Genomic DNA, 23,885 nt, shown 5'->3' on the forward strand with positions numbered 1-23,885 from the left:
CATCTTTTGCAAAAGGATCAAATTTGGATCAATTTGATCCTTTTATTTTTATCAGTGACCACTGAAGGAAGTTTGGAGTCTGAGCCGAAAGCTTTGGGATAAAAATCTAAAATTTTCTAAGCTGACCCTTCATTCCACGACGTTCATCGGTTCGCATTAGTATTAAAATTACATATTCTGACGGAAAGTATTATATTTGTGGAACTTAAAATATCTTAGCTAAGAACCAAGATTTCAAGATTTTCCACACTTAGCGATATGCCACTTCTGACAAATATGCCTATATTATTTCTGCTGAATTTATTGAAATTTCCTTATATTGATCGTTCAGAAAGAAACGAATAACTACCAGTAGGCAAATTTAACAGAAGATCAATTTGAAGCTGAGATTTTACATTCAGAGTATAGGATTTTGAATTAGGAATTAGGATTAGGAATTGGAAGGCATGAACGTTCGAAGGAAGAGTACTTTCAGTACTTTAAAATTTCAGCACGTATTTGTTCCAAAAATTAGCTCGTCCACGGACACCATAATTTTTGGCATAATCTTGTTCATTTTATGAGACTCAAAAAGATACCCAATATTAGTAACGAATTTGTTCCAAAATGTAGCTCGTCCACGGACACCATAATTTTTGGTACAAATTTGTACCTTCTAGGAGGAACAAAAAGGTACCCAATATTAGTAATGAATTTGTTCCAATAAATAGCTCGTCTAGTATAAAAGCGTATCCCTCTTCTCACACTCAGTCACCCGTCACCGAAGTGAAGAGGACGCCAAAGCTGCATGGTTTCACTTTTTTAATTCGAGATTCTCTTCCCCTTCTGCTGCCAGCACTCGCATATGATTTCGTCATGCACACGTCTGTATAAAACACTCTCAAGTTGATTCTTATTTGATGTTCCTTATGAACTTTCACCACCAAAATCCATCTCGACTGAAGTATAAGCCTTAACTGTAAGACGAAATCATTTACACGGATTTGTTCCCGACAATGGGAACAAAAAGATTCCCCATATGAGTAACAATTTCGTTCGAAAAATTACCTCGTCCACGGATACCGAAAATTTTTGGAACAAATATGTTACAGATGTAGGAATAATATTGTTATGAAAAATATGTACCAATTTGTTCTTGACAGTGGGAACAAAACAGCCGAGTGCAACAAATTCTGTTCCAAATTTCGGGAACAAATTTGTATAAAACGAAATCAACTCAAATTTGTAGACATTCCACCGTTTCAAAAGGGTTCCAAAAGAAAACTCTAACAAAATTGTAACTGCATTTTATAACGAAACTATAAAGAAAAGTTTTTGGAACAAAAAGATATCTTTTCAAGGAGCAAATCGATTCCAAAAAAATTTGTTCCAATATTTTGGTCAGTGTCCAAAAGTTTTTACCGTGTAGGGGAAAGTGGTCTGCCTTTGAACGAAAAATGATGTTCAAAATTTGATATTTTTTTCAGAGTAAACTACAACATGAGTTTTACTTTTCACTACACCAAAATATTCTCTTGTTCATTAAGCATCTATGCTTACCCCATTCAGGACTCGCAAGTCCTCAGTTTTTCCTGGTGAGGAACTTAAAAATGTTATGTCGATATATTCAAAGGCAGCCTGCATGGTCTGCCTTTGAATGTGTTTGGGCAGCCTTTGAATCTTAATTTTTCACTGAGAATATTAGGTCTGTAACATTAAACGGCCCATAATTGATTAGCATGAACCCTAATGCACTCAATAAAATCACCTCTGTAGTCAAAAGTGATTATACAGCAACATTTTTTACATTTTTCTGAAGCACAGTTTTTCACTTGAAAATTTGTAATAAAACGCCATTGAAGTTGACAATTGTCAGTTTGAAACATCTCGGCCGGACCAAGACAGCATTTTATAAATATTTGTATGACATTCGTCAGACCAAAGTAGGAGTTCTATTCTGCTCCCGGACAGGAAGCTGTCAGATGTTTCAATGCATGGAAAGAGAGGATTCAAAGGCACACAACATTAAGATTCAAAGGCTGCCGCAGACCAATATTTGCAAACTTTTATCACTCACAAAATTTGTCTCATCTGAATCAAAATGTATTTGGAGAAATACCATCCAAGAATAACCTTCTATGACTCACAATAGAAGATTTGTTCGAAAAATTATTTTGATTATGAAAAAACACATGAATTGTGGAACATCAAAATTACAGTTTAGAGCTCAGTTTCGTTTTTTTGCCCTAGCACCTAGAAAATAAGAGCTAGGGTCTGAATTTTTTGACGACTTGTGAGGATTATGAATAGCTATCTAATAGTTAATAGAAAAGAATTTATGCTTTAAAGAAAAGTGAAAAAATTACAATATTCAAAGGCTGCCGCATTCAAAGGCAGACCACTTTCCCCTACTATACAATCTATTGCATCCTTTTTGGCATTCTAAATCAGGGTCTTTCATAAAGTACCATTAAAATTGTTTTTAACAAAAATCTTTAAATTTGTAAGACTGCCCAAAAACCTTGTTTCGCATTAAGCAGTCGTTTTTTTATTTATTTAATAAAAAGCATTTAATTAAATATTTTTGATGAAAAACCTGCTTGTCCCCAAGAATATTATGATCGAAATTTTAATTGCCTTTTTTCATAAATTGACCATACGACCATACGATATAATGTCCAAGAGAGAAATTTCTTGAATGACTTGCAGACTCTTTGTGGCATCGTAATTCATGCAAAAAAAAATTATATCAATCAATGAGACACACTTTTTGGCGCCTTTCTCCCATCGCCATCGCATCTCTGTTTTCCCACACTCGCAGTTTTTTCCCTCCGTTCCGTGCCTGACCAAAATCCCAACTTGGGAATCACCCTGCACGAAGCAGAATGCCAGAGTGAGAGAACTACTGGATGCTTCCCAGTCAGAGAAATTGACACAGAGATGATGGCTCAGTGGACTTAACCCGCGCCATATTGATATTTATGTGATTTTGTGTGTCCCAAGACATTATTCTTTTTGCATCTCAATTAAATACCGCCAAATGGATCATGTTTAGCTGAATAAGGAGTGTACAGTGCAGTTGTCGTGGCATTGTGGCACACGGGAGTGATGGAGGAAGTTGTGTAATTTACCCAGTATTGCCCAGAAAACTGTGATGACAAAAAAAATATGTTGCAGCATTTGGAATTTTGGAAAAAATCATCTCTTGCAAGTGGTTTTCTTCCATCAAGTTCATGAACTTTTGACACCTTGCTGAGGATTTTTCTTTGCATATTATTCCATCAAGTAAGTTAAATTATTCCGTGTTGGAAGGATGAGATAATATTTCCAATTTTTGGAAATGAAATTTTGCTAAAATTGAACAACAAAAAAATATTGATTGGAGTTACAAGAGTGTTTGTGCTACATAAAATGACCACCTTAAAATAATTGCAGGTGGAAGTCGGAGTGAAGAGCAAAGTAGCAAATAGAGAGAGAGAGAGAAAGAAAGTAAGATAATGGCCAGTTCGGGACATGCAGTTGTTGTCTGGGAATATGAATCTCGTGGTGGACGATGGCTACCCTACAGTCCGGCTGTATCTCAGCATTTGGAACGTGCACATGCCAAAAAACTCACCAGGGTTCTCCTCAGTGATGCCGATCCCACCATTGATCAATTCTACGTCAATGTCCGGACGATGACACAGTGTTCGGAGGACATTGATTTTCCCCTGATCAATGTCCGCAGGAAGTTCTACAAACCATCATCGCCAGCTGGTAAAGGTACCAAATGGGAGTGGGCTGGAACGACCAGCTCAGACTGGCACAGCTACAACATGGAAGTGCAGTGTGTGATCGAAGAAGCGTGGGCGAAGGTAAGATCGTGACTTGGATTTTGTTCAATCCTCCCTCTCAATACTTTATAATGAGAAAGAATCAAGAAAAATCCCAGATGACTTTATGGTAGCTGCTGAGATTCTTTACAGACAATCTCAAGTATAGCTTCCAATTCTGAATTCAAGCAAATAATTCAAGCAAATAAGCAAAGAATCTCAAGTTATCATCAATTTATCATAACCGAAGTACAAGATGGATAATTTACTTTTTAAACGAAGAAAATGCATTTAATTAACATGAACTTTGATCTGTTAGAACTTTCGTTCTCTTGATTATATTGCAGTCCAATATTAAATGGTTAAGAACAAGCAGCAAAGTTTTAAAGAAATGGCTAGAAAGAAATGCCTTTTCACCTTCAAAAATAATAAGTGTGCGCACGAACTCGATTTCTTTCACTTCGTCATAGTCAAAAATTTGTCCAAAATTTTGCAAATTAAGCAAAAACCAAGGGGGAGATATTAGGGTGAAAATGTGTACACCACTTCCAGGCACTTCCACGATTTGTATGGAAGAGGCCTTCGCACTTCCAAAACTTCGCAACACTCTCGAAATGTAATGCAATACTTCCAGCACTTCATGCACTTCTTATGCTTAGAAATGAATAATTTATTTATTATGATGAAAAATCTAATTAAGGAAATTCTAAAAAAAAATCTCAAGAAATTTATTTTTACACATATTTTCTTTTAAATTTTGCTTATATTTTGAATTTCTCGTGCCAGATATTCTTGCATACTTTCAATATTTTAATATTATCTGCGTTTTACGAAGGGGTTATCAACATATTTTGAATTTTCCTAAAAAGCTGTGAAGCTACTTTTGGAAAAATACGTATTGTCGTTTGTAATTATTGAAACTATGCTGGAAAGTCTGTAAAAGTTCAAAAGTACGAGTGCAACAACTAATTCAGCACTTCAGACGTATGTATCTTCACATTTTATAAAGCTTGATTCTCTCTCTGGTTTCAAAATCCTTTAAAATTAAAACATTTTGCACTCTTGGGAAAAGTTTTAGATGATTGCTAATCAACTTTTGCAACAAGCTTGGCTATTTTTTCCATGATCTTTTTCGCTATTGTTGTATTAGATCAAATACTCATCCACTGTTACCAATCAATCCGCAAAAGAGATTTTTTATCGCAACATATCAGGAGAAAAATGGCCACAATCATAAACTTATGCTTTTTCCTTTGAGTGAAAGAATGTGGCACCTACGTGCCGAGCTTTTAAACACATCCAAGCCTTTTTACATAGCGAAATACGATCTAATTATTGTTTTCCGACATTTTAACAGTTTCTTCAATTGCTATCCACAAATTTTCTTCTACTAGGATTCTCACAATATTGGCATCAATATTAGAGACCCTTTTAAAATGAAATTGATATTTCGAAGAATAAATCCCTATTTCTAAATTTTCAAAGCCATTTTTCAATAACCCTTAGAGCAAGGACGAAATCTAAATAAACCCCCAAAATGTTTCTTTAATGGAAGTACATCACTTAGACCTTTCCAAAATTAGTCTAGCATTACATATTACAAATGCACCTTTTCGTTCCTCATTTTGTAATAGTCCTCAAAAATACAAATCTACTTTTTTGAAAAATACTTTTGGCATTGAAGAGATATAATACACTAAAACCTTTCCAGTAAATGCAAACAAGTAAACAAAAAATGGTAGAGGTAACCTATGGGATACTGCTTAACGACATTCGCGAATAAGTCCCACGAATACGATAAATTAGAAAAAAATTATATCAAATTGATTGAAAGTCAACTGCAATGCTATGTCATTATTTGCGAGCCACTACATGAATTTGTAATTCCTGCAAAAATTAAGAAAAATTATTGTTCAACTGAATATTTTCCTCGGAAAAATTACGACACAAATTAAGCTATAATAAGTTTGAGCATATTTGCTCCATTTCATTGTAATAGCCGAACTTGAAAATTTCAACAAACTTCTTCAAAAATGTCGCTCGAATTAAAAATCTCAACTAAAACTAACGTAGTTTGAAAAATTCGTAATTAGGCAAAAAAACTTTATATTTGAACACTCCCACTTCCAAAGACTTCCAAGCACTTCATTTTCAACCGTACACCACTTACAACCTTAATATCTCCCCCTTGGCAAAAATAGTCTCGCAGAATACTCGTAGCTTGTCAGTGATATGCTATACAGTAGACTCTCTCTCAATCGGGCATATGAGGCAAAATGTCATTTAACTTATCGAGAGATTTGGGCGTCAAAGTCATAGTAAATTCCACAAAAAGCGCTCAATTATAAAGAATCACGATAAGACAAGAGGAACTAGGGTAAATTAAGCTCGTTCCAATTATGTGTATGCAATATTTTGGTTATGAGCCTATTATTCTTTATAAAATGATTTATAAATCGATTGAAATAATTTCTGTACCGGTAAACATTAAGAACTGTCAAAAGAAAATTTTACAGAAAGCTCAAAATCATGTTTACGATGTCGTTTTCTCGTGAATTTAACCGCTTAATGGCTTTATTGTTTATTTAGCCAAATAATGCAAAACAACTTTTGAGGTACAGTAGACTCTCGTTCAATCGACTCTTTTTAAATCGGGCGAAAAATTTTGTAGACAATTTTCACGTTTGATTTTCAAGCGAATTTGCTCAAATTTGTTGTAGGGTAATTGTCCTAATTCAAAACCATTTTCAGACGCTTTAACTTTGACAGAAGGTCCAACACATTAAGTTCATATTTTTTTGCGAAGAGAGGTACATAAATTTGCTCTTTGACTCTTCTAGAATGTTACTGTGTAGTGAAAATTCTTTAGATATAATTTGAAAACTTCTTAAATACAAGAAAAATACGCGAGCGTAAAATGCTTCTATTGGAAACAAATTAATCCAAATGGAGACAAGGGGAAGTTTCTAATTGGAGACAAACAGTGTAAGTGAAACCGCGACAATAGGCTTACAAAATCTTGTTGAGTTGCTCTTGAGTGCAGGATTTGTTCTTATTCCTGGTCTTTTCTCCTTTCCCATCTAAAACAATAAGAAAATCTCTCCAAAAAATTCATATTTCCGATATTTCCAATTGAAGCATTTGCAGACACTTCAGAAAAACCCTTTTTGTTCACGAAATAGGTAATTATTTCATTTGAAAACTTCACGTACCGTTAACAATAAAGATTAGCACTTAATTTAACTAAAATTAGCCAAAAATATGACATAAATATTAAACAAAATGAATAAATAACAGTCACTTTATTGTGCTTTTCATTGGAAAACATGGTCGATCAATGAAAAATTCGATGGTGAAAAGGTACACTTTTAATTTTTCTGAGAAATTAACAAATTAAAATTTGTGAATATGACTGGATTTTCGCTTTATTTGGAGCAAAATTTACTAAATAATGAAACTATGGTATAGAAAATATACAAATGTAATAATTTAGTACTGTATTTATCATGAAAACAATGACGTTTCCATTTAGTGTAGCGAAAAATTTCCATTTAGAGCAGGTTTTGAATTAGCTTAATTTACCCTAATCCCAAAAATCATAGCATGAACCTCTGGCTTCGAAAATTTTATATTTTCCCAAGGGGTAGATAATCCGTGCCGCTCACGGTTCACTCGAGTGCTGATCTTTTGTAAAAATTGTGCAGATTTTTTTTAATTTTAACACGACTTTTACGTCAAATGGAAAATGGAAAGTATAATTTCTTTCTTATGAGCTTGCGGCAAGCGGTAAGGTTTTACATATACTGGATGGGCATCGGGTTTCAGATTTATGGATTGTTGGTATACATTAGTAACGGTTAAAGTGTCCTTTTCAAGATGAAAGACATCAGCATATTTTACGCAGATCTTCTCAATTGACAATTTTTCCTCTCCTTCTAAATAACCAAGGTCCAGTTCTTTTAATAAGCTTTTAACACGTTCATGAGAATTATAATTTTCGTTATATTTTCCGATAAAATAATTTTCCGCATTGTGACTTTCGGGCATAAAATTTTTCAAAGTTACACATTCATCTCTAACATTCAAGAATCGTACTGGAATCAAACCATTCGTCGGTCTAACAATCATTCCTGCCACAAACACACCTTTACATACTTCTTTTGGCACAATCACAGAATCATTCAATTCATTTGTTTCAAAATATCTTATTACTTCGCATCTTGGCGGAATTATTGTGTTTATGCACTGGGCCGGTGTTTCCACTGGCACAGTAACATTTTTCTCATTGCACCATAAAGACAAACTAGAGTCCTCAAAATTAATAATTGCGCTAAATTTAACGAGAAAGTCGGAACCAATAATTCCGTCAGCATCTTTTAGTAAAGTATTTAGTACAAAAAACTCATGGTCAACATATTCTCCATTGATCTCACAAGAAACTTGAGTTGAACCTAAGGAATACGTTGACCCACTTATTCCATTTATTCTAATTTTTCGCTCTTCATTTATTTTCATGTCACTTGATACACTCTCTTTTTTCAAAACACTGATGGATGCACCCGTATCGAGTAAAAAACATAGATGTTTACCATTCGCACGGAATCTCACAAAATTCATACCATCGCAGCGGAAAATCATTTTTTGTTCAATTGAAGAAAGTACGAAAACATTCTTCTTCGTCATCGTAATATTACTGATTGTAGGGGTCATTGAATTCATCATATTCGCTGAATGCTTGGACATTTTCCCCTTCTGCTACTCTAACCGATTGTGCATTGCCAGCATTTCTTGATCCGCTTTGACTATTACCGCGATTTCCCGTATGAGATTGTGAATTCCCGCGGGAATTTCCTCGAGAGTTACCCCGCGAATTACTTCGAAAATTTCCTCGATTTTTGCCTCTGCTGTTGTTTCCATAGGAGTTATTTGATCGAGAATTATTATTACCTGCGTTAGATTTACGGTAATGTCCCCGCTTAGAATTTTTACCTCTGAAGTGATATACATTCGCATGTTCACTTCGCGACGAATCTTCGTCCAATGCTCCACGGACAGCCTCTTTAAGGGTATCGTAATTTCTTGCCTTGATTATTGTCGACAAATTTTCATTTTTAAGACCGTTCGCAAATGCATTTATCGCGATTCTTTCATTATGTGTTTTTAACACATCAAAAGTTCCCGAATCATTTCCAGATTGAGCAATAGTTAAATCCACGAATAATTCCTCGATAGACTTGCCGAATTTATCAATAGAATCTTTTCCCTGTTTGGCAGAACATAATTTACGCACCAGAGCCGTATCAGATTTCTGGGGGAGTAAAAATTTTTTCATATCTTCCAACAATTCCGAAACAGTACTATAATTTTGTCTCAACTTCAGTTTCGCTGTTTGACTTAATCGAGTTTTCAAGACAAATTGTATCATTAATGATTTATTTGAAGATTCTAACATCAAGTCATACAACTCAATAGAATCAATGAGACGGCGGATCGTCTCTTCAGAATCAGTCATCACCGGCAACAGATTTGTTGCGGTTTTTAAATCAAAATCTTGTGTCATTTTCTTAGTTTCTCTTGAACTGGAAGAATCAGATTTATTGGTTGGTACTTCGTGAACCTGTGATTTCTTTAAAATTTCGCGTGCTAATTCTGCATTTTCTTTAATGTCTTTTATAAGAAGTTTAGCTAATTGAGTTTCTTCTTCAGTATGTGTGCTGGAATTTAATTCTAAAACAATTTGTCTAACTTTATTCAAAATTTCATCAATTTCTCTTAATTTTTCACTGATAGTTTCTGCTGTATATTTTCTGTTTGGACTTTTCTTTAATAGAGTTAAAATTTTACCAATAGAGTTTGACAATTCTTTTAGATCCTCCATGAATAAAATTAAATTTGAATTTCTGACCTTATTTAAAATTTAATTTCCAGTAGATCATCTTTATACTTGCTGATGGTTAATCCGCTCAAGATTTCCCTGGATACTCCAGTTGTACACAGCACGCACAGCATCTCTGCATATTCTAGTGTCGACCTCAGCTACTAGTTGAACTTTTATATCATGTCTGTGGCTTGTAGCATAGATGTAGAATTTGAAGTTTTCCATGTGGAAGAAAACATGATTATCGTTGCTCACGCTGCTTACTGTTGCTCTCCTCGCAATCTTGTCACGTCGATCACGTTGCTGACGTTTCCCAAGGTAGATGTAACAGGCATGAAAGATCGAAAGAAAAGCATTAGAAATTGTCGAAGGAGGGGGGGGGGGGGTCAGAACACTGCATCACTATTTCACTTTTTTTTTCTTTTTAGATTTTAGAGTTTTTTTTTCCACTAAATTGTCATTTTGTAATAATTTTTCTTTTTGTCCTTTCACATATTTTTCTGTTTATACTCTCAGTGGTCCGGAGTCGATTCTGCTTCTACGGTTGATTTCTGCACTTATTTCCTTGCGAAGAACTCTTTTGAGTCTGTAGGTTCCATAGCTAATAATCATTAGCGCTAGGATAACTATCAATATGATTAACGCCAATTCCGTAATGCTCACTCCTTTAACAATATTGTCCGTATTTCCACCACCATTTTGTGCGATGATTACCTCTTCCTTAGACTGAGGATTACCCATGTTTTTTTTCCGTTTGGGAACACAACAAGTTTTAGTCTATTTCACTTTTTTTTCACAACATGCAAATGGAAACTCTTCTGGTTTTGCTTCTCAGTTTTTTCATCAATTTTGCCACGCACAAGATAGTTATAGGCACAAGTCCGATAAGTATAATTACACTAACGAATTTCACAAATTCAACGTTTATTTCACTTTCTTCAGGGTAGAATGGTCCATAATTCTGCATCATTCCACTAATATTGATGCACTTGTTTCACAACACTTAACAATTCGTATGGCAGGATCGCCATGCAAAGTCCCGATGAGGGAATTAAAAACGACTGTTCTGTTGCTGATCTGATTTATTATTGACTAAAGATATTCTACATACTTTTATAAATTGGTAGTGGACGATGGCCCTTTCAATGCTGAAGTGACAAAAGGTAGCTAGCGCGTGGAAAGCGTTTCAGCACTTTGAGCTAAAGACGTCAATCCACTGCTAGCTAAGCATCTACAAATTAACCCATCGTCCACCACAAGAGATTATTTACGATCCTAAGCACATTTTAAAATTAACACTTTTAAAAATTAACAAAATTCCTTGTTTTCTTTGGTTAAAACAGGGCGAACAAACGTTGGATTTGAGTAAAACTCACCTGGGACTCCCAATTGTGATTAATTTCTGCAATTTGACCCAAATCCGTCATCCAAATGGACCAGTTAGGACAATTCGTCGGATTCAGCAGGCTCCATATCCCCTGGTCAAGGTTCCACCTGAATCTTTGCCAGGCCTTCAAGTACAACCGAGACGGAGTCCTCCCTGTGGCCCTCAACAGCCTCCACTGCCAATGATACCACCGCAACAGCCTCGTCCTGGTCCCTCCTCATCCACCCAACCCATGCCCATACCATCCTCCTCAAATGGCACTAAATCTCGCCTCGTAAAATCCTCAAAATCAAAACCAGGTTCCAGCAGTGAAAGTGCCACGAATCTCGCCAGGCAGATACTCAATAATCTCAATATATTCGGCACAAAGCCCGGTTCCTCATCATCATCCCACCAATCCTACCAACAACCTCAGCCCGTTCATGATGGCCATCAACGCAGTGCCTCGATGCATAGATCGCGTTCCCGCACCAGGGGCACTTCCCTCCTAGACACAGATTCCAGTAGCACAAAGAGTGGTCGCCGGAGGCCAAGTGTCGACACGGTGTCGACCTATCTGAGTCACGAGAGCAATAAAAGTGATCGCAGTCAGGTCAGTCAGACTTTAGGTTCGGTGTCTGACCTTCTGGACTGCTCCATTGGCAGCGATGATGTCTTCACGAGCAACAATCACATTTCCGGATCAATTGTTGGCGTTGATCCAGCCAGTGACATGATATCGCGTTTTGTGCGTGTTGTAGATCCTCCCAAATGGCCCCAAGCCCAACCCTGTCCCATGTGCATGGAGGAACTCCGTCACAATCCTCAAAATCCTGCCATATCTCTCATCAGATGTCAGCATTTAATGCATCTCGAATGTCTCAATGAGATGATCATCAATCAACAGAAAGAGAATCAATCTGTACGTTTGAATAACTTTCTTCAAATCCCATTCCTCAATGACGACTTTTTCTTTTTGGTGCTTTCAGCAAGCCCTATACATAGAATGTCCAGTCTGTGGGATTGTTTATGGAGAAAAGATTGGCAATCAACCATCAGGGACAATGTCATGGATAATTATCCCAAAGAGTTTGCCAGGACACGATGGACAAAATACCATTCAAATTGTTTACAAGTAAAAAGAAGTGTATCAACAAACCTGGGAAATCGTGATAACACATTTAAATTTTCTCTTTCAGCATTGCTTCTGGAGTTCAGGGACCAGACCATCCACATCCTGGAAGAGCATTCTTTGCAGTGGGCTTCCCTAGAACGTGCTACCTTCCAGATTGTCCACTTGGAAGAAAGGTAAGCAATCTAGTATTTCTCCCCATGTTCTTTCTAAGTGATTACGTCCCTTTACACATAAAGAAAGAAATGCAATATCACGAGCTATAAAAAAGAAAATTTGATTCCCTAAAATCACTAAAGTGACAACTTTAAGTGATTCAATTATTTAATGTTTAATAATTCTAAAAGTAATTTAGAATTAGTAATTTAGTAATAACCAATTTGGATTAATTGGAAAAAATTATCACGTAGGATGGAATCACCACTTCTCGCCAGTGCCCCACTTCTCGCCACCTATATTGAAATCGCTATTTTTCACGATTTATGAAATAAATGAGTCGTAAAGTTATTTGTATTTTTATTGCTGCTACGTATAGAGTCGAAAAATAACAATTGTTCGCTTTGGATTAAAAATTTTGAGCATCTTTAGAGCAATATTTTAAGCAAGTGCATCGAATCCAATATTTATTACCAAATATAACAAGTTCCATCAAATTTACGTTTTTGGATAAATAATCTGTCTATTGAATATTTAATTACATTCGTAGAATACTTAAAAAATTTATTTAGTTTAATAATATTTCATTTAATATTATTTTTATATAAAAATGAGGCATGGCGGAAAGTGGTAATGTTTTGAATTGATTTTACCACCTGTTGCCATAGCTTTTCAATAGGCAACGCTCACTTCACTTCATAGATTCTCGGTTGTCAAATCTGCTTTGTTTATTTTCTGCAAGTCTAATAATTTGATTTCCCAAATAAAACCGAAGAAAATTCATTTAAAGTGAGTAATAATAAGGTGGTCATGAGGAAAAAGAAATGCTGAATGTTTTCTTTGCATAATATTGCTCAAAATAATCGAGTTTGAACGTTTTCAAGACGGTGGCGAGAAATGGTTACAAAACTGGCGAAAAGTGGTAAAAAGTGGCGACGAAGTGGTTATTTTTGCATTTTTTAACAAAAATCAGTTTTTTAAGTAGTCCAGCATTAAATTGGAGTACTACTTTTTTGACGAATCTGGAGTCAATACATCTCAGTAACTTTGTGTAAAATTTGAAATGTTTTATAATAAGGAGTCAAAAGTTATAATCCAATTACTTTCACATTTTTCTAAAAGTGGCGATAAGTGGTTACTCCACCCTAAGCGTATACTTCGGGAGAAAAACACATAAACAAATTACAAAACCAGTAACAAGTTTAAATTAAGATAAAGTGCCCTCGAGTCGATCGGATCCTCGACTCGACCGGTGGTCAATATTTGAATGTTTTAACCTTTAACGACGAGACAGTTTTCGCGGACCGAAAATCAGATATAAAAATAAAACCGATAAACAAAATCAGTAAAAGGTCTTACATCTAGCCTTAGAAAATCCAACAGACTCTGATTCGGTGTATTTTTTACCTCTATAAGTGATAGGGACAAAAATAACCCAAAAATTTGAGTAATTTTTCTGACAATACCAATGCATGATAATTTTTACTCTAATGAAAAATATTATGTTTGAGTATTGTAGTTTCATTTCCAAAACGGTTTTGCTTAAAAAAAAATGGAAGTATAGTCATTCGAGGAGAAATGGAACACCTTTTTTATATTCAATATTGCGGATACGTTTTGAATGCGAGACAAAGACGAATCTCACTGGTTTATCATTTGAAGACTCTAAATTTAAGATATTAATATTAGAAATGCCTAGATGAAAATAGTCACTTCGAAAAATAGGATTTAAAAAAAGTTGCATTTTAAGGCACTCAAAAAAAGTTCGGGAGAGATGGAGCACCCCTAATTTTAGCAAAATATTTAGAGTTTATTTTATTAATTTAGAATAGGATGGAAGTTTCCGTTTTATGATTGAGCTGTGCGTAATTTTAAGCGCATTTACCATTTTCTAATTGAGCTGTGCGTGATTTTAAGCGCATTAACCGTTATCTGATTGAGCTGTGCGTGATTTTAAGCGTATTCTTAACCATTTTATAATCGTGCTGTGCGTGTTTTGCAAATGATTCTAGGTATGTTTTTTTTACTATCCCTGTGTGTATTTTACACACGATTTTAGAGAGCGTTTAGAAAATAAAAAAAAATAGAAAATTAAAAGAATTATAAAAGAAAACTAAAAGAAAGCATCGTGAAAAATTTACTTAAAAATTTAGCTATTGAGAAAACAAAAAAATTCTTTTCAAAAAAATCATCTAGGGTAAAGTGGTACAAGTTGGACTATCAATGGTACAATTTGGACAGGGCTTTTTTTCTTGATAAATTTAGTACTTCATTTTTATTTGTATATTTTTAATGCTTTAGTTTTATAATTTGGTTCCTTGTGCTTAGAAACAAATTTTGTACTGTATTTATCAAGAAAAAAATCAATGTTCAACTTGTATCACTTTACCCTATTAATTTGTAAGAAACTAATTCCAAAATATGAACATTCTATCTCAAGCATTTCTAGTACATTGCCTGAATGGGTTAATTAATGAAATAATATACTCTACAGGTTCTTAGATTCCTTAAAATTGCTTTCGATAGAAGACTTCTCTTCTCAATTGGAAGATCAGCCACAACTGGCCGAGAAGATGTAGTTCTGTGGAACAGTGTTGACCACAAAACCCAGTACTCAATGTATCCCGATCCAGGATACCTTCAGCGATGCATGACACAATTAATACATTTGGGCGTGACTGACTGATGCCCAGTATCAATGTAAAAACAAAAAAAAACATTCTGCATAAAGCCTAGCTTTAAATTATGTTATTCATCATAATGTATTCAGACACGTATTTTTTTTTCCTTTGAATATTTTGCAAAAGACACTTTAATTTTAGGAATGACCAAAGTGCAAGTATTTTCAAATAAAACAAACAAAAAAAAAACTTTCTATATAGGGAATCTCATGCAATTCTACGTAAATTTAGTGCAGCTAATTCAATGGTATTATTGCAATTTTATTTTTGTAAGTTTAAGAAACAAATTACGCACAAGAAAAAATGTGTCAAATTTATGTGCCTTCCCATAGAGAATAATTTTATCAAGATAATATATTTCTTTTAAGAAAAGTTTAAACTACAAATTTCAATTTAGATAATTTAGAGGCAAGAAAAACTATTTTTCAACACTATTATTTTTACAAAGTGCAAGACAAAGTCTGATGATGAGAATTTCTCATTAAGATCTTCTATAAAGATAGTGTAATCACATTTTTTTTTCTTGTTGATTTTCTCAACATAAAACTGTGAACACTTTGCCCATATAACGGCGTTATCACACTTGCACATTAAAATTTTAATGTGATTTACATTAATTGTCGCTTGTGAGCGTCCAAATATGTTATTTGTGTCTTTGAGTCACTTAATATTTGGGGTTTTTCTATTTATTGATAAAGAAGTGGACTTGGCCTGCAAAAATAAGTTTAAATTTACCTAAAGCATAAATATTTTTCACATTAAAAAATTAAAGAGAAAATCGCATTAATTTTTCGCATTAATGCTATAAATCAATTTCTATCAAATTTTGCGGGCCAAGTCTACCTTTTTATCAACAAATAGATCAAATTTTGAATATAAAATGATTCAAACACACAAATTACACATTTGGACTCTCACCAGTGACAATTAATGTGAATCATATTAAAATTTTAATGTGCAAGTGTGATAACACGGTAAGACACTACAAATATTTTTGTAATAAGTGTGCCAATAATAGATTAGATTAATCATTAAGACAATTGCCAGAATTATAATTTAAAATTGAGATATAGATAAAAATGTGATTTTGGAAACAAATATAAAAAAGGCAAAAATGTAAAAAACTGAATCTCAAAAAAAATTGTCAAAACAAATAAAGAAAAAACAACTTTATATCTCTATTTACTTCACATCCAGCTTGTAATAGACATCCCAAAAGGTGTTCATTAAAATTTACGATCGTTTTTCCACAGCATAAATTGAATTAAATTGCCAATAGTAACGACTGATTTTTATGTACTGTCACCTAAAAGGTAAGTAACACCATATTTGATCAATTTATGGGCAAATTCTCTTGTTGTTGCCTTAAAATTATAAGTAAGAAAAAATCCAAAAATTTTACGATCTATTGGCATTTAAAATCCTCAAAAAATAATGTCTAATTTTCAGCAATTGTTAATAGATTATTTTGCCAGAAAAACCCAAATAATGAATTAAATTCCTTCAATTTGTCATAAAAAATTAATTGTGATAAAATATTGACAAACTTACCTTCACAAATTCAAGCTCTCTCACAGTGTTGTCTTTATATTTTAGCTACACATCTGGAGTTCTGCAAAAAAGTAAAAGTAAATCAGTAATTAAAAAAGAATTGTTGATCAATGAAGTTATTTTTAGGATTTTAAAAATAAGGTAAAGTGCCCTCGAGTCGACCGGTGGTCAATATTTGAATGTTTGATGGTGAATTTCTATAAAATTGTCACTGACTCGTATTTATTTATGTTATAATTGACCTATTAATGTTAGATCACGCCAAATATTAGTGCAAATATAAATAAATTGAATAAATAACTCTACCGGTCGAATTGAGGGCACTTTACCTTATCTTCGAGAAAATCCTTTTTCACTGAAAATGATCCTCCGCAACATCGGTACAAAGTCAAAATAATAATTTGTAAAACGTATACATAGTGAAGTGATTTGTAAATGATCAATCAAATAATTCCAATTCATCGATATTCTGGAATTTTTTTTCCATCATCATCCCAACAAGTTGCACTCATCGCAATTATGGTCTGAGGTCATCTACATGTTTCATCTCGAGACACGCACTTCACTGTGTTTCTTCTTGCATTCAAAAATATCACTTGGAAAGATGAAAAGAAATCGAAATGGAGAGGAATCAATTCCATTTGGAATGAGATGATTGTGTCAAGCCACACAAGATCAATGGAAACATGTACACATTTTTTTCACAGACTAACTATCAATTGAGGTAAGTTCACAGTTTTCGTAAAGTGTACACTAAAAGGAATGGCAAAGCTCCCACTCGTGACATTGATGCTATACCCCGGTTCATTACTGGTTCATATTCATAACCGATTGGAATTGGTTCAGACTTGTCAGAAAATCCAAGACCTTTCCAAAAAGCCCAAATATAATACAATTCGTTTGATAAATACACTTTCTAGAGCTTTTTAAACCTTTGACCTTGAAAAACCGGATCTACCTAGCGAACATCAAATGTCAACCGATTTCAATTCAACTGAAAACACATCGCTCATTGGAAATACAAGGGGCTAACTAATTTTCTTCCATTTTTCAGGAGACAGCATGAAATATTCAACTTTGTATAAAAAGGTATCACAATTTAATGACTGAACAAAAACAATTTATTTCTTTTCTATGAGCACTAATATAAACATCGAAACTTTTATATTTTTACCTTTCAAAATATGTTTTTTTAATAAGTTAGTTCCTTGTCGTTCTAAATGATGTATAAATTTTGCTGAAATTAGAATGACAAGGGATCAACTTGCTTGAGTTAGTCCTCTGTTTCACAAAAATTTGAACGATGAATATATTTTGTGCCCCTTTACTTCAAACAAAATTATGCAAGAAATCAAAAAGCTTAAAATTTGGAAAAACTTTTCTAATAACGAAATTTAATGAATCATATCATCTGAAAATTTATTAAATTGTCTTTCTAAGTGCATTAGAATCTCAAAATCGCAAAAAAAAAGAGTTGACCCCTTGTAATTTCCAAGGAGCGATACGCATTTTCAGCTGAATCCTTTGAACCTTAAAAGGACACTCGCGTGGACAGTGCCAATTCCATGTAATTGGTTAGAACGCTTTGTTCGAGAACTGCTGACCGATTAACATATTTTTGCTGATCGACTCTGCAAAAAAAAGATGGAAACTCATAATCTATGAATTTTAGAATTCATAATACTGAACAATGACTTTAGTGTTAGCTATTCTAAATGGATTTATGGGCACTTAATGGACCAAGTGGTAGAGTACTCGTTATTTCATGAAGGTTAATGAAAAATAAAATCTTCTGAATTGTTTAATGAAAAAATTTTGGGAAATGCTGTTGGACATCAATAATACTATTCCTGAGACTGCTGCACATAATTCTTTCATCACGATCTTGTCTTATGTGAGTGAATGTTTTTTTTTACAATTATTATCAAAAATGCATTCATAAATTGTTAAAATTTCAGTTTCAAATGAAAAAGAATTTTATTAGGTGGAGCTTTTAAAAAAAAAAATTTAATAAAAAAAATAGGATAAAGATCTTGTGCCTAAAGATAGGTTAATGGCATTAAAAAGGTGAATTAAAGTGCTTTAAGTGCAATATGAATCCAATTAATTAGTTTAATTTTGATAGCATGATTTGGTCTGAACGGCACAAGCTATATTAATTCGCGTTATGCTCGTAAATTACACATGAGTGATTGCGTCTTTTTATATATTTTTTTTTGTTAAGGTTTAGAATAATAAAATATTACGAGATAAGAAAAAAATGTTTTAATAAAAGGCTTTGTTATATTTATTTATTTTTTTTAATTATGTTAAAATTCTAGAAATTGGGAAGCAATTCTTAAGAAATTTTTGAAAATATTTTTTTTGTTTAGTGTACCGTGTATACCTTTCCGGCATTTGTTTAAACATTTTTATAATAAGAATTAATTGCCAAGCATGTCCTTTGTGTCAGTTTTATAATTTTATCACTATGACATAAACATATTTTTACTTATTTGTTAATTATATTTAATTAAAATTCAAAAGATAAAAATTGTATTCTACTTTAATTTTAATCTTCTTTGACTTTTATAATATTCTCTGTTTCTGTTTAACTATTTTCGAATCGAACACACAGAAAAAAAATGTTGTAATATTTTTCTTAATTGTGAATTCGTACTGGGGAATTACGAAATGCTCCCAAGTTGTATAATCCAATAAATAGTTCGTAAAACTTTGTACTTTTCACAAACATTGTTCGTAACATGATCATTTCACGAGCATTTTTTGCTTTATTTTTTACAAAAATTTGTTCATGCATTTTTGTTTGACTGACAAAACTTTACAAAAAGTGACAAAATTCTACGAACATTTTTCTGTGCACAGAAAAAATATTTTGTAAAATTGTGCGTAAAAGTCTGTGAATTCCAATGGGGACTTACGAAATGCTCGTAAATCGTATAACCCAAAAACAAGTTTGTAAAAATTTGTATTGTAGAGCGTGTGGCCTATTCGAAACATGTCAACCCAGTCGACGGCCACAACCCACCAATCCTACTTCTTTATTCCTTTGACACGCCCAACCCCTACCATCCCTATGGGTGCTGAAAGGTTGCTTTGGGGCTCTTACTGTTAGGTAAATGTCCTCAGTCTGGAGTGAGTGAGCATCAGTCGCCGTGGACGGTTCACTCTCATAAAGTGAAAAATGGGTGGCACCTTCAGTTCTCCAATTTCCCTCTAAGTTTGTATTTTTCTATTTAGGTGAGTCCCATCTGGGCTTACAGTATTTTTTAACAAACACTGTTCGTAAGATGATCACTTGACGAGCATTTTTTTGAACTTTTACAAACATTTGTTTGTAAATTTTCGTTAAAACACAAAAAATGTTCGTAGAATTTTATCATTTGTTTGTAAATTTTTGCTAGACAAACAAAAATATACAAACAAATGTTCGAAAAAGTACAAAAAATGCTCGTCAATTGATCATCTTACGAACAATGTTTGCGAAAAAATACAAATTTTGACGAACTAATTGGAATATACGACTAGAGCATTTCGTAAGTCCCCAATAGGAATTCACAAACATTTACCAATAATTTGACAATTTTTTTTGTGTCTTTTTACAAATATTTAGGAACAATTGTATGTAAAAGAAGAAAAATGTTCGTCAAGTGATTATATTACGAATAGTATTTGTGTAAAGTGCAAACTTTTACAAACTTTTTTGTGGGTTATACGATTTACGAGCATTTTGCAATTCCCAGACATTTACAAACATTTACGAACTATTTTACGAAATATATTTTTTTCTGTGCACGTGATTTTTGGCAATAAAAAAAATATATTTTCATTTATTATAACAATTTGGGAAAATAATTAAAAAGATATGATTGATATGATTCATGATATGATGTGATTTTCTAAAAAGAATCTGATAAAGAAGACAGAAAAGAAATATCTCAAATTATAAACTATTTTAGAAATCGTATTTACTAAGTTATCTGTGTTATTAATTGTTTCTGAAAATCATTTCAAAGAATCAATTATCATTCTTTAAATATTACGGTTTGTTCATGGATTGTTTTGAGTTTAAAGTTCCTCGTTTTCCTCATATTGCAAATTATTTATTTCTAGATTTCTAAATGCATTATGTTGTCAAAATGCAATAGTGCTGGTAACATTTCATTCACTAACACAATCCCCATGCAACATAAAGGTATAAAAATTCCCCCTTGTTTATTATTGTCTTCCAGACTATCTAACGCGAAGGGTCTGCCCTGTGTAGTGCAAGCATACAAAAATCTAAAAATGAAACAGTTTTGTGTACTTTTGAAAATTTTACTCAATTCTTTTTTCGGCAAACTCTTGGAGAAGTATTTTGTTCCAAAAGAAAAATACACCGAGTTAGAAGTGAAATTTTACGCATTAAGTGAGCAATATTCTGTGATAAAATTAGAAAATGAAACTATGAAAAATTGTATAAGTGAGACTGCTGCATCGGAGGCGCGTCGCATTAGGACGAGGGATTGGTTCGATGCCCTCGAAGATTTGGAGAGACTCAGAACTCGTTCTGTTGTAAGCACGGAACTATTCGAATATGCACCAGCAGATAATACAGCCAACACCTTAAGAGTTTTGGGTTACGAGTGTCATACAGCGGTGGATGTGGAGCGATATCTGGCCACGACTGTAAGAAATGTTCCTCGTGAGGTGATCCGAGTCTTCCTGAAAGATTCCCTTCAGCATTATTACTTCATGTTGCGGTATATGTTTGGAGAAATCTTTTCACCGAATCTAGAAAGAGCAGCATAAAAAATAGGTGAATTATAAAAATATTCTGTTTCTATTTGATCTTTTTAATTTTGTTCATTACACTCATCTCATTTTACCAATAATTCAGACAAAAAGGTTAAGCCTCACTATGAACGATTGGTACACCGGTCATCGGACATCCGGTAGCAAATTGGTTTTTGGCATTTTTGTGTAAAATAATTAGAACTGTAGGAGAGACTGGGGCAAAAAGTCACAAATCGAAAAATTCAAAATTCAATATCTTGCAAGGTAAAAAGGATAGCGGCTCAAATTTTTTTCTATAGCTTCCATAGACCTTCTTCAATGTCGTAAGTTTCTTAGAATTCGAACAAGGAATTTAGAAAGTAAAAAATATCGAAAATTTTAGCCCTAGTTTTGAAATATTTTCCTTGCAGAAGATAACAATTATTATTACCTACTTATTTTCGAAAATTGATGCACTGGTGAATATTTTCTAATAATTTGGATTTTTTGAATACGAATCCGCTATCTATTTTAGAATTTTACAAAAGTTCTTTTCTCGAGAAATCCTTTTATTAAAACTGGTCACTTGGGGTAAAAAGTAACAAAAGGTATAGAGCAAAAAGTAACAAAAAAGCGAAGCAATTTCTGATGTCTCACGGCGAAAAGAAACGTCATTATCATATCTCGCCGCTTGTTGTTTGTATTGATCAAACGATTTGCAGTCTTTTGTGTGTTTTTTCCTAAAATAACTTGAAAAGCGCTTTTCTCGTTTTCTCACTTTTCTCGCAGAGAAAACGGTGTTTTACAAAGGTGTAGTGTAGATGAATAAATTTTCTATGAAAATATGTCCTCTAGGTATTTTTTTCAAATTTACGCAAGCTTGTAATGAAGCTAATCAAAATATGATACTACGGATACTACCCAATGTCTGGTACTATTTGCCCCAGCATTTTTGAGAATAGTCACAAAATTACCTTTTAGAAATTGGCTTGATAAACGTATTTCTTTACAAAATGTAGGAAAATTACTTTCACAAAATTGTAGAGCGCTAAATTTCCTATAAAACTTCGCTAATTAGAAATTTTTGAAGCGCTGGAGTAGTTTGTAAAAAAATAAAATATCCGTTTTGTAACTTTTTGCCCCAGTCTCCTTTAGTATTTAATTTATCTACAGGATCGACCAAAAGTTTCTTGACAAAGATTCGTTCTTGAGATCAGGTAAAAAAACGATAGAAAAAAAATTACTTTTAAAGTTTTTTTCTTTTTGCAAATGAATTATCTGTATTCAATAAATGTTATTATTCATGTGATTTTCCATAAAATTACACAACTGACAACGCATATTCATAAAAGAAAAAACGAAGGGAAATCTGGATGATTTTTCTTCTTTTGACATCTTGTAATTTGGCACTTTAACCTAAATTATAAATTATCAAATTACAATTATTTATAATGTGCAAATCCACTCATTATTCTCAAATGACTTAACTTCAAAATTTCAAACTGGATTATAAGAAGTTAGTTGCATGTATTTGGCCATTTTGAGTAACTTTTCCAAATGTGTCAAGAAACTTTTGGCCAATGAAAAATTATTAACCTCTAGAAAACAATTATTTTTTATATAAAATAAAATTAGTTATTTATTTATTTTTTAAATAAATAAATAAATAACGTCTATGGATTCCAAACAACTCATTTGTAAAGAGAAAATTTTAAAGTTTCTTTTTTAATAATTTTTTCATCTGATTTATCGAACAAAGCTTTGTCAAAAAACTTTTGGCCGATGCTGTATATCTCCACATTTTAGTTCTTATTATTTAGATAAATTAAATAAAAAAAGGGAAAATAAAATGCAATCCTGTACTGGTCAGATCACATCGTTCGTATATTAAGTGAGGTAAACAGATCATTTGGGAATGAATAAATATCATAAATGATTAAACGGGAGTTCAATAAATGACATGAACATTTAACTTTTTTTTTGAAGTATTCTGTAGATTAAATATGTACAAATACATTATATAATGTACATAATTGGCAAAATGTAGTAATTTTTCAAAATCCATTTCATCGTGGGGAAACGATTCGTACGAAAAAATCATTTTTTTTTTAAAATATTTATACATATAATGATGGTTATAAAAATTAAATATTTTGATAAATTGTAGTACCCTCGTCTTGCCAATTAATTTAGAACGAGTTTGAATTTTAAATTGCAAGATATAATTCAAATAAAACGTTTCTTCCTTATTTTAAACCGCATTTTCGAAGTTGATTTTGATGTCTTGTTCTTTGCAGGAGGATTGTTACGATGTCCATTACTATCCGAATGACTTGAAGTGCGCCTTTGTGATGAACAATCCTGAATCATGTGGATCGAGAGAAACATTTATAAGCTACACACCATATATTTATTGCTTTGGTATACTATCATCGAGTTTGCAGTCTATTTCTGTGATAATTTTCATGGTAAGGTCTTATCTTTATGGTTGTCGTATGTCACCATATTCCGCCAATACATCTCAATTAATTTTTTGTATCTTTAACACAAAAAGATTCTTCTCCTTGTGGCACTT

General features: G+C 33.0%; 1 protein-coding gene across 1 annotated transcript; it reads left to right on the plus strand.

Annotated features, from left to right (window-relative positions):
* The first annotated feature begins 2,896 nt into the window (after positions 1–2,896).
* On the plus strand, positions 2,897–16,177 carry LOC129806398 (protein deltex). Its single transcript, XM_055854955.1, has 6 exons — positions 2,897–3,264; positions 3,415–3,833; positions 11,013–11,957; positions 12,025–12,170; positions 12,235–12,343; positions 14,818–16,177. The coding sequence occupies exons 2-6, from the start codon at positions 3,477–3,479 to the stop codon at positions 15,007–15,009; spliced, it is 1,749 nt and encodes a 582-aa protein (XP_055710930.1). The 5' UTR covers positions 2,897–3,264; positions 3,415–3,476; the 3' UTR covers positions 15,010–16,177.
* Positions 16,178–23,885: the final 7,708 nt, after the last annotated feature.

Source organism: Phlebotomus papatasi, chromosome 3 (assembly GCF_024763615.1).
Source record: "Phlebotomus papatasi isolate M1 chromosome 3, Ppap_2.1, whole genome shotgun sequence".
Lineage (NCBI taxonomy): Eukaryota > Metazoa > Arthropoda > Insecta > Diptera > Psychodidae > Phlebotomus > Phlebotomus papatasi.